The following is a 16,854-nucleotide window of genomic DNA, read 5'->3' as shown; positions in this document are numbered from 1 at the left end:
TGTTAGAGCAATATAGCAAGTGTTATTGAGAGGTGAAACAAAGCAAGTCTTACATCAAACACTGATGGCTTTTTTAAAAGTTGGAATGGGATATTATTGGATGTTGCAAAGAGTATATTGATAGTACATTTTTATAGAAACCACTGCTCCAGAGTAAACTGTATTGGAAATCAAATCAACATTATGTATTAGTGATACTCATGTAAATATAAATATTATATCTAATGCATCAGTTTTAAAGAGTAATGTAATGTAAAGTAATGTTGTGGGCCAGGGAAGTGATTCAAAAAAAAAAAAAACCATTTAAAAAAAAATTACCAGCCATGGGTTTATCTTCCTTAGCCATTTACTTGTGGTAGATTTTACTTTCTATACAAATAAACCTTTTATTCATAAGATGTAGCTTTAAGCATAATGTAAAAGGTAAACCAATTAAGTATAGAATGCTTTCAGAAGCATGAAGTGTTATTTAGGACCTTTCTATAAGGGCCATGGAGTATTTCTTGAGCATCCATGCAGATTAGATCTTGAACAGCTGCATGGAGCACACAGAAGCCATGATTCCTGTCTCTCTGAACTAACTTGAATAAAGTCTTTCATCTAAAGATCTCACTGTTTGTCTATTTCATGAATCCCTCATCTCATCTCTGAAGCACTCCATTCAGTTTAGTACAGTTCAACATTGTGGTTTAGAGCTCTAGAAATTGCTCTTGTAACTTATAATGCACAAAAATAACTAGTTGAAGTAATTTCAAAAAATTTTAAAGAATTATATAAATCTACAGTGATTTTGTGGGCAAAGATTTAGAATGATAACTAGGGATTCTAATTCAAACTTAACTAGATTCTAATTCAAACTTAACTGTGACTTTAAGTAAATTTTGTATGTCCTAAGCGTCCAATTTCTCTGTAGTTATAACAGGGACTAACAGAATTAAGAGAAATAAGTGTATTGAGATGCTCGTTAGTAAGTTCACTTGTTTTATATAAATTTACAGTGCTGTCATTCTGCCCTCTTAGTCCTTCTCATAATCTGAGGCTCCTATCATATCCCATGTTCTATAAAAATTGTTCTGCAACCACTTTAGCAGTTATTAAACTGAAAAAGTCACTATCATATTATTGAGATGTAAATTTGTTAAGAACATATCAGATGATCCTTTCCTCCTCTGGGTACTTGTATCACATATTGCCACTTATTTGGCAACCCATCCGTTGCCTCCCATTTTATGCTGTATGCTTCCTATTCCTGTCTGCATATTATGAGTTCTTTGAATTCAGGGATCTTAACTTACTTGAATCTTCATAAAAATTAATATGTACTGCCTTCTAAATATGGAATAAACTTTTTTCATTGCTTCAGAGTATCTTACACATATGTTCCCTTTCAGTAATGGAGATGGTCAAATTTGACTATAATTTACTAAGGAACTTATTTATTTATTGTATAAAAACCATCTGGTCATAATCTTAGAAATCTGATATATGTTTTTTTTTATTTGAGTATATGAAAATTAGGGAACCAGAGAAATTTTGATCTAAACATTTCTAACTCAGAATGGCAAAAACACAAAAGGAGTTTGAGTATTATACATTAAAAATGGAATAATGTAGGTGGCATTTATTCGTGCAATCAGGGAACATTGTTGGTATCAACTAAATACTAGGCTCTTTGCTATAGCCTGGAGACATAGTGATTAAAAAAAAAAGAAAGAAAGAAAAAGACAAGATCTGTACCTGATGGAGCTTATAGTCAGCAAATAGGCAAAGCATATTTAAACCAGACAGTAACAATGTATAAGGGTTATGAATACAGTAGGCTGATGAGAGAGAGAGCAACTGACTGAAGGGTGAGCTACTTTGTATACAGTGATTAGGAAAGCCCTCTTAGAGAAAGATACAAAGTAAGACCAAAAGGATAAGGAAGTACCTAGATAGTGGTCTCTAAATATGGTTTCTCTCTGAAAGTAATCAGAATTCCTTGGAAAACTAGCTTACTGCAGATCTGGAATAGGGACTGTAAAAGAAAACAAAGAAATTATTAAAGTCTATTGGGGTCATGATATGGGAGCCAACTTGGAGGAGCTCCCACTGACCACAGATGTAGCATTTGGAGCATCAAGAGAATTGTGACTGCAGTAGATTGAAACACATCCATTATTCAAAATATGTGAGTTCATAATGTTACTTTAAAAATTCATTGTTCACTTTTGGACCAAAACTGGACAGTCAAGTATTTATCTTGCCTTTCCTCTGAGAACTGTACCTCAGCATACCCAAACAGTCCAGGAGGGATAGTTCTTTAAAAAAGAATTCAAGCTAATAAATGCAGAAATAATGATAAACTATTCTTTTTTTTTTTTTTTTTTTTTTTTTTGCGGTACGCAGGCCTCCCACTGCTGCAGCCTCTCCCGCCACGGAGCACAGGCTCCGGACGCTCAGGCTCAGCGGCCATGGCCCACGGGCCCAGCCGCTCCGCGGCATGTGGGATCCTCCCGGACCGGGGCACGAACCCGCGTCCCCTGCATCGGCAGGCGGACTCCCAACCACTGCGCCACCAGGGAAGCCCTAAACTATTCTCTTTTAATGAAATGAAACCAAACACTTAGGCATTTAAACTTTCCACATTTTTCTTTATATACTTTTGAATATTTTGTGTTCGGAAATTTAAAAATCAGTTTAAAGGAGGGGCAGCAAGAACTCAGCTGGTAGGAATGGGAGTGGTGGGAAGAGATTTCATACAAATAAAGAACGGTGTGAACAAGGTACAGAAGTGAAAAGAAAATTCTGTACGTATTCAGGGAAGACTAAGTAATTGTATTCCCCAAAGTGCAAGGTATGTAAGTGGAAGTATTGTGGATATGCAGTTATATGTGAGTTTTCAGAATACATAGGACCTGAAAATAGTGAAACCAAACTATTGCCAAATTCAAAAGGAACTCGAGATTCAAAGGAGCTTCTCTGTAGTTCCTGCTACCCTTTGGGCTCATTGAAATAATGGTAAACAGAAACATTCAACAATGGATTTAATTAAGCCAAATTGATTTGGCAGCAGACCTTAGTAGAAAGGTACCATGTATAGAATGCACCACTGATTTTACTTGAGCAGCTTCTGCTTAAAGTAGGCAGTCAGTTAATGTGATTGTTCTTCATCTCAGCATTTTATTTGTTCTTTTTAAAGTTGCATATATAGAGATGAATATCCCAAAGTTAATGATTTCTGATCCATTACATTGGACCCTGTTACAGTGTTAGGGAACCACATATGTTTCCTTCTAAAAGTAGTATGCTCTATACTCAGAGTGAGTAGTTTAACCTTGCCAATAAAATCCTGTACCTATTATGGATACTCTTGTTTTGTCCAGGTTCATGTTTGTATGGATAACAATAAGTGAGTATTTCTTTGTGAAACTAATTTTTTCATTTTAAGTGATTTGTGCCATGGTATTATTTAAAAAGAAAAAAACTCTTAAAGTCTGTCTTGAAAATTACTAGTATGGAATAGCAACAAGGTTTGTCCATTAATTTTACAAGCCAGTGTTTATCTGTCTGCTCCAAATTGAATGTGTTGTAGTCTTTCCTGGTATATGAGTTTGACTGCTGGGATTCAGAAATGCACTATATGCCGCAGCAGAGGAGTGATGGAAAATTGAGATGTCAAGCTGAGTAATCAGAGCTCTGTGGAGGTGGACAGCTGTGTTCCCTGTGATATACCGGGGTAGTTCGTTTTTATGGCTGGTCACATAGTTTGGTGACGTGGAAAGCATTTCAATTAAGTTTCAATTTTCTCATCTTTATACTCACCTTTTTCCTAAAAATGAGGACGAGAGAAGACTTTGAAAATAATGAAACAAGTTATGGTGTTCTACCATTTATCATTGGTTCTTTACTTCTGAATTAAATTTATATATGGAAAGATGGGATTTGCTAAGTAATGTATTTTAAGGAAAAGAGCTTCCTTTATAGCACAATACTTATTTTATAATTTATATTACATTTTATTATATTAAATATGTATTTTTTAACAGGGTATCCAGAAGTTGGCTAGTCAATATCTGAAGAGAGATTGGCCTGGAATAAAAGCTGATGATCGGAATGATTACAGGTAACTTAATAAGTAGCTCTTGCCCATTTTCTTTAAAACTGGTTTCACACAGAGCCATGTCACACATATACAACATAGACTCCAGTTTTTTAAAAAATTGCTTCTTTCCTCTGCTGTGTTTTTAGATATAATATCAAAATTATCAGACAATGTTAATGTTCTACAACATATATATTGTATATGGAATAGATCATTTTCATATGTCTTAAGCCAAGATTCCATTTTGTTTAACTGATACCCACATAAGGAATTTAAAGCAGATAGATGACAATGGAACACAAATTGTTTCCTCAGTGTCCTATAAATGAAACACATTATCACAACAATAATGAAACAAGATTGTAATTTCTATCATGATTATTGATTCTTTACTTCTGACACAAATCCTACATTTGGAAAGATAGGATTCTGTGAGCCTAGGGGAAAAGAGTTTCTAAATTATATATATTTTATATATATGTATATATACATAGTATACAGACACACCCACAAGGTATCTAGAAATTGATTAGTCAATATCCCACATACAAATTTTAAAGAAGGTAGACAACAATGGAATATAAATTGTGTCTTCATACAGATGTCTTTAAAATATTTATAATTTTGTTTAGAATTTGGTGTCTTTTTTGCAGTTAATTTGGAAGTATTTATTAGCTTTTGTGCTCAAGACTGTCCTTAGTGTTGAGGGAACCAGAAGTCAAAGACAGGATTTCAGAGCTTGCAGTCTGGTTGAAGTTAAGACTAATTATTACTCATGAAACAATAGCAGAGAATCCAGGGTAATTAAGAACTCAGTATTGAAGTGTGTGGTTTGGAATCTGAATATGAAGTCAAGTTGCTGGATCATCAGGTAATTTCTTAATGGAGATGGAAAACTGCAGGATACACAAGAAACCTTAATAGTTCTTCACAGTTGCAAGACTGATAACTTGGAAGGTGGCATGATAGCTATAAATAATACATCTGTAGTTGCAATATGGAATAATAAAGCAAAACAGGAAATAAATATAGGAATTTTCTTGTGGACTTTTCAGTATCTACAAAATTCAGCTAAGGGGGGAAAAGAGAGGAGATGAAACCCTAGGCGAAAGAGACAAGCAGAGCAAAGCCTTGAGGTGAAAGTGAGAATGGTATGTTCAGTATTGCTGGCATGAGGAAAGCCTGACCAAGGAAGAGACTGGTTGCTAGAGAGTAAAGAAGGACTCCAACTTACAGATAGGTTCTATTCCAAGTTTGTTTGAAATTCAGGATGCAGGTTACCAAAGAAATAAGGATAAGGTTCTGCTCCCAGGCTAGCTTATGCAACCTAATTTTTAAAAGTATGTTAAGCCAACTTTTACTAAATATTTACTGTATACCAGATACTATGCTAGGAACTTTATCTCCCATGATTATCAAAACGTGATAATCAAACCTGTGAGGTACATATGATTATCCCCTTTTTATATATGAGGAAACTAAGTCTTGGGTTGTATGCTTTACTCAAGGTCACACAGCTATGTAAACACTCAGTCATTTATTCATTCATTCTTTCTTTTTTCATTCTTTTTTTATTAATTAATTTATTTATTTTTGGCTGCGTTGGGTCTTTGTTGCTGCGCACAGGCTTTCTCTAATTGCGGTGAGTGGGGGCTACTCTTCGTTGTGGTATGTGGTCTTCTCACTGCGGTGGCTTCTCTTGTTGTGGAGCATGGGCTCTAGGCGCATGGGCTTCAGTAGTTGTGGCATGCGGGCTCAGTAGTTGTGGCTCGTGGTCTCTAGAGCGCAGGCTCAGTAGTTGTGGCACACAGGCTTAGTTGCTCCGCAGCATGTGGGGTCTTCCCAGGGTCGAACCCCTGTCCCCTGCATTGGCAGGTGGATTCTTAACTACTGCACCATTAGGGGAGTCCCTCATTCATTCTTTATTTATGAGATAGATGTGAAATATCTACTTACATGCTAGTTGTTAAAGTAGACTTCAGGATTAAAGAGAGTAGAAGGTATGGTGCCTGTTGTTAAGGAGCTTAAAGGAGATAGCCACTATAAACAGTTGCGATATTGGGTAGTAGTAGAGGTGCATTGGGACTGTAGAGGAAAACCTAGGCTTCTAGAGCTGAGTCTTAAAGGATGTGCAGGAGTTTGTCAGCATTGGGCAGAAGGAATTCTAAGCAGAAGTAACACCTTAAATGCAGGGAGACATGAGAAAATATGAATGTTAGGTAGCAATGAAGTGTGTATGGGTTGGAGGGTAAGAGGAGTGGTGGACCTGGAGGATACCTAGATAGGCATCATGAAGGACTTTGCATATCACAGTTTCTTTTTTACTCAGAAGATAACAGAAGCATCAAAGAATTTCCATAAGAGGAATGACAAGTTCAACATACTTTAGTAACTGTATGAAGGTGGACTAAAGGGGTATGAAGGTGGACTAAAGGGATATGAGGAAGAATTCAGAAAGAATAGAATTGCAGGAATTTAATCCCTCATCATTTCTTATTTGAACCATGAAAATTATAGTAGAAATTAGGCTGTTGGGATTCAGATTCAGGGGCAGATTTCAGAGATATTTAGAAAACTGAAGCTAGAGGACTTGCTATTGATTTGGCAGTTTTGTTTTTGTGTTTGTCAAATTTGTTCTGAGACAGACTACAAACAGTTTTCTGTAACTGTCAAACTATAAAGTAGTTTTCTCAGTATCTAAAATAGTTCTTGGAAGATAGAAAGCATTTGATAAATATTTACTAACTGAAGGACGAAGTAGAGGGAGGGAGAGGAAGGGTTGTAGAATGACTCCCAGGTTTTTTAACTTAGGCAACTGAGAGGATGGTGGTGCCATAGTGAAAAAAGACAGTAGATCAGGATTGAGGGTGAGAATGGCAGTTGCCATTTTTTGTTTGTTTGTTTGTTTATTAGGAGTTTATTTCAGCTCCAGTCAATTAAAATTTCCCTTTAACTTTTTTGTGTTTATATTTGTATTGTTAATTTAAAAATTCTTACCCAAATAATGCATGCTTGTTGAATGTGTAACAGAGTATAAAGTGTACCTCATCCTCTTTGCCAAGCATCTTCCATTCACATTTCTACTAGAGTAATTGCTGTTAGAAGTATGTGGTCTTTTCTTCCATATTTTTCCTGTGCAGTGCATACATGAACATAAACAGTTGTGCTGCTTTTAACAGAACTAGAATTATTATATACATATGCTTTTGTAATTCCCTCCACACATACACCTTCCATACACACACCTAAGGAGTCTATTTTACTTTATTTTTTATTTATTTATTTTAATTTAAATATAGTTGATTTACAGTGTTATGTTACTTTCAGGTGTACAGCAAAGTGATTCTTCAGTTACACATACATATATTTTTTTCTGATTCTTTTCCATTATAGGTTATTACTAGATATTGAATGTAGTTCCCTGTGCTATACAGTAAATCCTTATTGTTTATCTATTTTATATATAGTGGTATGTATCTGTTAATCCCCTACTCTTAATTTATCCCTCCCCCTCCTCTTTCCCCTTCAGTAACCAGAAGTCTGTTTTCTCTGTCTGTGAGTCTGTTTCTGTTTTGTAAATAAGTTCATTTGTATTATTTTTTTGGATTCCACATATAAGTGATATCATGTAGTATTTGTCTTTCTCTGTCTGGCCTACTTCACTCTGTATGATAATCCCTAGGTCCATCCATGTTGCTGCAAATGGCAATATTTCATCCTTTTTAATGGCTGAGTAACATTCCATTGTGTGTGTGTGTGTGTGTGTGTGTGTGTGTGTGTGTGTGTGTGTGTGTGTATGTGTGTGTGTGTGTATCAATCACATCTTCTTTATCCACTTATCTGTTAATAGACACTTAGGTTGCTTCCATGTCTTGGCTATTATAAATAGTACCACTGCAAACAGTGGAGTGCATGTATCTTTTTGAATTAGAGTTTTCATCTTTTCCGGATATATGCCCAGGAGTGGGATTGCTGGATCATATAGTAACTCTATTTTTAGTTTTTTAAGGAACCTCCATACTGTTTTCCATAGTGACTGCCCAGTTTACATTCCTACCAACAGTGTATAAGGGTTCCCTTTTCTAAGGAGTCTATTTTAGATGTCCCTTCAAACTGGTTTGTTCAGGTCCCCTCTTCTTTTTAATGGCTATGTTAGTGCCATAGTGTGGGTAAATTATAGTTTGTTATCCATTTCTCTGTTGGTAGTTAGTTTATTACTATTGCAAATAATGCTGCAGTGGATAACTCACGTATGCACATAGTTATATCTTTGTGCATTGTGAAAGTATATCTATAGGGTTAATTCTTAGAGGGGAACATGCTGGGTCAAAGGGTTTATACATTTAAAATGTGAAACTATAAATTAACCTTCATAAACTCTGTCTTAGTATATTTTACATGTCTTCAAATTTGATTTGAAACTACCCATTTCTTTTTATTTTTTACCAACAGGGCACATGGTCAATCTTTGAAAATTTTTGCCATTCTGATGATACATGCACCATTTAATGCCATTAAACCCACCCCCGTTTGCCTGGAAACTAGACTTCTGTAATAATACTTTCTCTAAGACCTTTTTTTTATTATTTTTTTTTAATCTTTGAGGACAGGTTTTTCGTCCTGTCTTAGTCTGTTCAGGCTGCTATAACAAAATACCACAGACTGGGTGGCTTATAAGTAAGAGAAATTTATTTCTCACAGTTCTTGAGACTGAAGTCCAAGACAAAGATGCCGGCATGGTCAGGTTCTGGTGAAGTCCCTCTTCTGAGTTGCAGACTTTTCAACTTTTAGCTGTGCCCTTACTTGGTAGAAGGGGTTTGGGAGCTCTGTGGGTTCTCTTTTATAACGGCACTATTCTGCCTTCACCTCTGCAAAGCCTCACCTCCTAATACCATAGTCACCTTTGGGGATTAGGATTTCCACATATGAATTTCAGGGGACCACAAGCATTCAGACCATAGCAAGTCCTTTCTATGTAAATATTTCTTGGAGTTCCCTCAGCTCTCTTGTGACTGTTTTAAGTAATCTTATCTATATTTCTATCTTTAAATATTGCCTATAAACTAGTAATGATCTGTGTTTTTATTAACTCTTCAGCTTGGGAACCAACAAGTCAGCTGCCTCCAACTGTGACTTCTTTTCAGACCTCATCTTCTGTTAGGAATGTTAAGTAGCTGCTTCTCTGTCTGTGATCTCTCCCCTTCACAATTTCATTGCCACAGTACCACCAACCTGTACGTCTGTATGTCTCACCCTACTCTCACCCTACTTGAAAATCTTCTATTGTTTCTCCTTGCTAATAGTATGAAATTAAAAAAAAATTTTTTTTATGATATCAAAAGCCAGGAAGAATCCTGACCCCAGATTACCTTTCTTTGCTCCTTTCTGGCCATTTCTCCTTTTTTCATGCTTGGTTCCCCAACCCTTGGGCACCTTAAGCTACAGTTGTACTGCAGTTCTTATCACACCTCAACTGGACTGAGTATCAGTCATTCTCCCTGCCTTTACTTCTGTTACCTAGGCTAAGGATAGTCTCCCTTCCTACTACCAAAAACAGCAATACGTGAACACTTATTTATTAAACACCATACTTTCTCCTGTTATCAGTCACTATGTAACTTAATCTTAGATTATGAATTTAACTTGTCACATTTTCTAGAGTCTTCTTGATGTGTGGTGCTGTATTCCAGGCCAAGGGTAGATCTGTGATTTTTGTTTGTTAAACTTTTGTTTTTACTTAAAAAAAAATTATAGATTCATGTGCAGTTTTAAGAAATAATACAAAGAGTGTTCTTATACTCTTCACCCACTTCCCCCAGTAGTAATAACTTGCATAACTATAATACAACATCACAACCAGGAAATTGATATTGATACGATCCACCAATCTAATTTAGAATTCACCAGTTTTACATGTACTTATTTGTGTGTATGTAGGTGTATGCATATTAAGTTCTGTGGTGTTGTATCACATATGTAGATTCGTGTGGCCACCACTACAGTCAAAATAAATTTGTTGGTTTATTTCTTAATAAAAATTTTCCCTGATAAGGTTTTCTCTGTTTTCCAGTGTAATAGTCATATGAGAAATAGTTCACAGCGAGATTTTAGGTGGTATATGGATCAATATTTTTGAATTTTACTAATTAAAACTTAATTATTATGGCAAGTTTTATTTTTCAGTTAGAGTGGAATATGAAGTAGTAAGATACATATATTTTAGTTTAAAAGGTGAGTCATTTTAACAAAAAATAATAATGGTATAGGAGATATGAGGCACAAATTGTGTAAGACATACACAAATTGTGTAAGACATACACAAATTGTGTAAGACATACATAAAAAGAACTTAGTATACACCTTTTTTAAAGTGAAGAGATTCTTTTTAAAAATTCTTTAATAGTAATGCTGGACCTAGAACAATCTTGTGTCAGCAGAAGAGCAGAGGTTTGGGAGCCAGACAGATCTGGGTTTGAATCTAATCTCCATCATTCCCTCCTCTCCTTCCTCCTGTAAATATATATTGAATGAGTGCCTGCTGTGCCAGACCCTGTTCTAGCTGCTGAGGATACAAGAGTGAATAAAACAAAGCTGCTGCTGTATGGAGTCTTCATTCTAGTGAAAGAAGACAAGACAATAAGCATATGAGTAATTAAACATTGTCACTTGGTGACAAGGACAGTAAGCATAGTTGAAAGAAAACAGAGTACCAAGAAGTGGTTGGCACTGCAGTGGATATACTGTGTAGAGCCTAGACTTTAGGGAGACAAGAGCAAAATCAGAGAGAGGTCATTTAGACTATTATAGTAATCCAGGCACGAGATAATGGTGGCTGAAACCAGGGTGGTAGCGGTGGAAGAGATAGACAGTAATCAGATTCCATTATATTTTTAAAGTCTAGTGAACAGTATTTCTTGGTGAATCTGATGTGGAATATGAGAAAAAAAGGAGGAATCAATGATGATTCTAGGGGTTTGGGCTTGAACAACTAGAGGTTTGAGTAGCTGTCAATGAGATGGAATAGATTAACAGAACAGATTTTAGGGAAATCAAGAATTTGTTTTTGGACATGTTAGTTTTAAGATACCTACTAAATATCCAAGTTGGATATGTTAAATAGGCAACTGAGGGGTTAGGGAAGATGTCTGAATTAAAAATTCAGGAATAGTCAGCATAGTGACAGTATTTAAAGCCTTGAGACTGCATGAGCTTATCTAAAGAGTGACTGTGAAGAGAAGAAGCTGACTGTGGGGACACTCTTAGCATTTACAGGACAATGAGATGAAGAGGAACTAGCAAAGGAGCCTAAATTGTGGCTAGTGAGATAAGGCTAGACCAAGAGAGAGAGCTATAAGAAGCTATAAGAGAGCTAGAAGCCAAGTAAAGATAGAATTTCAAGAAGGATAAACTAGGTCAGTACTGCTGATAGACTGAATAATAGGCCCAAAGCTTGAATTGACTATTGGGATTAGCCACAGGGAGATCTTTGATGACCTTGACAAGTAATTTCAGAATGGTGGATGCTAAAACCTTATTTGAATTGAATCAAGAGTGACCAGGAGGAGAAGTGGAAACAGTAATTTCAGACATTTCTTTTGAGGAGTTTTGCTGTTAAAGGGAGCAGACATTGGGGTGGTAGCTGGAGAGAAATGGAAGGTTGATGGAGGGCTTTTTTTTTTTTTTAAGATGCAAGACATTATATGAGTATGATCCAGTAGAGAGGGAAAAGTTGATATTGTAGGAGAAAGCACAATTACTGGATTGCTGTTGAGTTAGAGGTTATATATACAGATGTGAAGAGTTGGCCTTCAGAGCACAGGTAATTTATTGGAGTAAAAAGAGGGATGACACAGTGTATGGGTACAAAAGCAGGGAGATAGGTAGATGTGGAGGGAGCATGTGGACATTATCTTCATACTTCATTATCAACTGAAAGTGTGGTCATATTAGAGGTTTGAGATGAGAGGAAAAGGTGGGAAATAATTATCTAGAAGAGTGAGCAAATAAGTGGATTAGGGGAATATAGTAGGATTGCTGGCGGGCACTAAGGGATTATTTGACATCAGTTGAAAGTGAGACTAGGCAGCATGATTATTGTTTACTCCAGCAACGTTCTATTGCACAGACATTGGTATGGTGTAAACAGAATTTTGGATTTAACCAAGTTTGAAATTTGTAGATTATAATGACCGAAAGAGGACTTCCCTGGTGGCGCGGTGGATGGGAATCTGCCTGCGAAGGCAGGGGACACAGGTTTGATCCCTGGTCCGGGAAGATCCCACATGCCATGGAACAACTAAGACTGTGTGCCACAACTACTGAGCCTGCGCTCTAGAGCCCACGTGCCACAACTACTGAGCCCATGTGCCGCAACTGCTGAAGCCCGCGTGCCACAACTACGGAAGCCCGCGTGCCTAGAGTCCGAGCTCTGCAACAAGAGAAGCCACCGCAAGGGGAAGCCTGCGCACCGCAACCAAGAGTAGCCCCCACTTGCCACAACTAGAGAAAGCCCATGCTCAGCTAGGGTGTATGTTAGAGGGTGATCATAATGGTGGACCATGAAATCTAGGCTGGGTAAGGAGCTGTAAAGGGAGATTATGAGAGGGAGTGAAAGACAGTGGAAAGGAGGTAGGATGAAATGGATTGTGGGCTGTGATAGGGTTGAATAATTGTTGAAGTGAGAATCCTAAAGGGAGTGAGTGGAAACAAGAGGTGTTGGTCAGAGATTAGATGATTAAATTGGTATTAGAGCAGAGGGGTAGTTATTGTTAATGGCAAAGTTTAGGTTATGACCATGAGAGTACTATTTCCTGGTGAATAGCTGTAGAAAAATTTCACAACCTCTCCAAGCCTTACTTTTTCTCCTCTGCAAAATGAGGATAATGCCTACTTTACAAAGTTGTCATGAGGATTAAATGATATGACAGATGTAAAATACATGACATAGTGCCTAGCATGAGATAGGTTCTTAAAAGAATTTTCTTCTTTTCTTATATAATTTTGAGCCTCATTTCCTGACCTGATCAGAATAACAAAGTACCATAAATGCTTGATACATTTCCTTATGTTTCAAAATTATATATATGAAGCCTAGTGAAATAAAATTTTTAGAAAATCACTCTATAACCCATTATTATTTTTTCACAATTGAAATGAAAAACACCACTGCCATTGGAACTACCACTATTGTGTTAACAAGAAGTACTTCTATTTCTTCTACAATTCTGTGACTATTACTATTTATTCATTTAAAAGAATCTGTGTGGCAAGAATTTTCACATCATTTTCATTTAATTGTTAAAATAGCCCTGTGAGCTGCATGGTGCTGGTATTTTTGTTATTTTTCCATTTGCCAGTTGAGGAAATGAAAGTATAGTGAGATGTGCTACGTACGATTATATTGGTTAAACTAGAACTTGAACCCAGGTCTTCTGACTGACTGGTAACCGAATTTTGTGAGTTTCATGGTGTGTCATTGTTGTGAATATGTTTGCCTGCTATTTATTTGTCTGCTGGTCTCTAAAGATCTCTTTTTTAACTCTGTAATGAAAGGATTTTTCTTTTTGTTGTACAGTCCTCATAATTTATACATTCATCCATTCATTCATTTTTTTTTCATTCAACACATACTGATTATAACCTTTCTAATGGTTAGGCCATGTGCTAGGCCCTAGAAATAGCAATACAATTGTGAGAAAGACATGTACCCTTTGTGAAACTTTTACTATAGTGAGAGGGACAAACATTAACAATTAACATAAAAATATTTATAATTGAAGGAATAGTGCTAGAACCATGTGAACAAATAACAGGAAGGGACTTGATTGAGTCTGTGCATTGGCTTGGTGGTGATCCTGAGACTTCCCTGAGGAAGTTACTTTTAAGTTGAGGTTTGAAGGATGAGCAACAGTCAACTAGATGAAGAGGTAAAAGGAAAAGGGTGCTACCTAAGGGGCGAGCATAGTTTCCTCCTTATTCCCCTCCTCTGTCCTTCCTTCTTTCCTTTATTCCTTCCTTCCTTCGGATTACAATTCATAATTGTCCTTGCTCATTTTCATTATGATTTAAAAATGTGTATTAAGTATAAATTAAGAATTGCAAAACATAGTACTGAATTTTTCTCTCGGTGCATTCTCTGAGAAAATCAATTATCTGGACTGCTTAGGAGGTTCTGTGGTGAGTTTACATTCTAGATTCCATTGGTAGTCATGCATTAAGGTCATGGAGGACATTACTTTTGCTGGGTTTTTATTCCAGTTTTATTGAAAAATAATTGACATATATCACTGTATAAGTTTGAGATGTACAACATGATGGTTTGATTTACATATATTGATAAAATGATTACCACAATAGGTTTAGTTAACATTTATTACTTGTATTCATTTTGCTTTTCTTAAGCCCATCATTGCTTTTATGCTGACAGTTTCTGGTGGCACAACACACTGACTCTTTTTTCCAAAGGGAAAGTAATATACCTCTGCTTAAATAAGTGAATATTTCCATCGAAACTGATGTATTTGGTGTATTACAAACTACTAATCCATTACACGAACTATTCCCTTGGTTGAGAAGTGCAGTTTCAAGTTTTTTTTAGTTCCAAGTAGGATGGAGACCCAGGCAAATTTTCTTTTTCTTGTTTTCACACTGTCATCCATTGACCCACAGCCAGCATTTTATGTAGCACACGGTCCCATACATTGCTATAGTAGGAAATCCACGTAACACAAGAAGGGAAATCTTAGGAGATGGATATTATAATCTATCAGTGCAAGTATCTCTTTTTAACAAGGTACCATTCATTGTTATGGTAAGTTATAAAATATGTTTATAACTAGTTTAGGAGCATATTGGGACTGACTAAGGCATTTAGCAAAGCAGAAGAGAAGGTTTGAAAAGGAAGTTGGCTACAGAAAGCAAAGGATGAATAATTCTTTGACTTTACCAAAAGATTTCTGAGAGCACATTTATCAAGTAGAGGTGATGGGACTTGCTTGGAATGACTCCAGGCCGCAACGTGATGCTGGCGAAGCATTATTACAACAGAGAAACAGATGTAGAGCAATGATACCATAGACTTCTTTTCTCTAACAAATAGACTTCTCAAGAACATAAGCAGTTGTTCATGATTTTTTTCCCAGCACATCAGTTTATGTAAGAGAGCAATATAATTTGGTTGAAAGAAAATGTACTTTAGAGGTATTCGTCTGTATCTCAGTATTGCCACACTCTATTGTGATCTAGAGTGATCCTCTAAATCAGCGGTCCCCCCCCCATCACCGGGCCGCGCAGCAGGAGGTGAGCGGCGGGCGGGCAAGCTAGCAGAGCTTCATCTGCTGCTCCCTGTCGCTCACATTACCACCTGAACCATTGCTCGCATTACCGTCTAAACCATATTCCCCCCTCTCGCCCCCCGTCTGTGGAAAAATTGTCTTCCATGAAACCAGTCCCTGGTGCCAAAAAGGTTGGGGACTGCTGCTCTAAATCTATCTGAGCCTCAGTTACCTCATCTGTAAAATCAGGAAAATAGCATAAAGAAATAATGAAACTTGATATTCATAATGATACTCCTGAAACAGTGAAAGGCCTGGAAAGTCTGAAGTATTCACTAATTTTTATAGTGTTAGCTTTGTCTAGAATTGTAATCCTTGTATCACTTTACTCCAGTATCAAGAATAGCTAGTGAATCAAAATGGCCCATTGTCAAGCTATAGAGGAATAGAGTGTATTCCAAGTTTCTACTTGTTATATATGCTAAAAATACTACTACCTATGAACCAATATAAATACACTTTAAACTATAAAGAAAACACTTATTTTGTCAGTGCTAGCCAGTGAGCAAAAGGTTAGACAACTTATTCTTCCTTTCCTCTGCCTAATACTTTTCTGTCCCTCTTTGAATTTAGGAGCATGTATCCTGTTTGGAAATCTTTTCTCGAGGGAACAATGCAGGTAGCCCAGTCTCGGATCAATATATGTGAAAACTATAAAAACTTCATTTCTGAGCCTGCAAGGACAGTGAAAAGCCTAAAAGAACAGCAACTAAAAAGGGTATCGTTTCTATTTGTTCTTTTCTTGTATGCATTTTAATATCTCACTGCTACATTTATAATCTGCAAGATTATGTTAAATTGCATTGTACACTTTGAGTTTTTCTATATGGTCCAAATGTTTCTGATTTTAACATGGATTTTCTGATTTCAACATGTTCCTTCTAACTACTGTATTTTATTAACTGACAAAGGTGAGTGTAATTTGAATCTGTGGACATTCTGAAAGCTCAATAAACACTTCTTACAAATATTTTTCAGCTTAACTCAAGTAAATAGATTTACTTAGTTTGGTGTATATTAAAATAGTTACAGTGTTGTTAATCCCACTAAGTCTTGAGAAAATTGGTCTTAGTTTCAACTTGACCCATTTTGCATAATAATTTAAAGGAAGTTGACACATTGTTACTGAGTCTAAACTCGCTATGCTGGCTACACACAGTACAGGCCAGTAAGGAATGGCGACTTTATTCGGAAAGCTGGCAGACTGAGAAGATGGCAGACTAATGTCTCAAAATAACCATCTTATCAGGGTCTGGATACCACTTTCTTTTATAGAACAGAAAGCGGGAAGAGGTAAGGAAGTAAAGTGAAAAGGGGTGTTAGTTTTGCCTGGCTTGGCCAGCATTGGGGAGGGGATGGGTTAATTTCTTCTTTTCTGAAGCCACTCACAGGTGGGCCAGGTCAGATAGTCTCCTTGTGAGCTGAACAAAGGCACTT

General features: G+C 36.6%; 1 protein-coding gene across 4 annotated transcripts in view; it reads left to right on the top strand.

Annotated features, from left to right (window-relative positions):
* Positions 1-16,854, top strand: part of FCHSD2 (FCH and double SH3 domains 2) — a 292,291-nt gene that overhangs the window by 115,149 nt on the left and 160,288 nt on the right. For all 4 annotated transcript variants that reach the window (XM_067750247.1, XM_067750245.1, XM_067750246.1 and 1 more), the window contains exons 4-5: positions 4,029-4,105; positions 15,991-16,135. In XM_067750247.1, coding sequence (XP_067606348.1) covers positions 4,029-4,105; positions 15,991-16,135 — 222 coding nt within the window. The remainder of the gene's footprint in view (positions 1-4,028; positions 4,106-15,990; positions 16,136-16,854) is intronic.

This window comes from Pseudorca crassidens, chromosome 9 (assembly GCF_039906515.1).
Source record: "Pseudorca crassidens isolate mPseCra1 chromosome 9, mPseCra1.hap1, whole genome shotgun sequence".
Classification (NCBI taxonomy): Eukaryota; Metazoa; Chordata; class Mammalia; order Artiodactyla; family Delphinidae; genus Pseudorca; species Pseudorca crassidens.
This window is presented reverse-complemented; position numbering and strand designations above follow the sequence as displayed.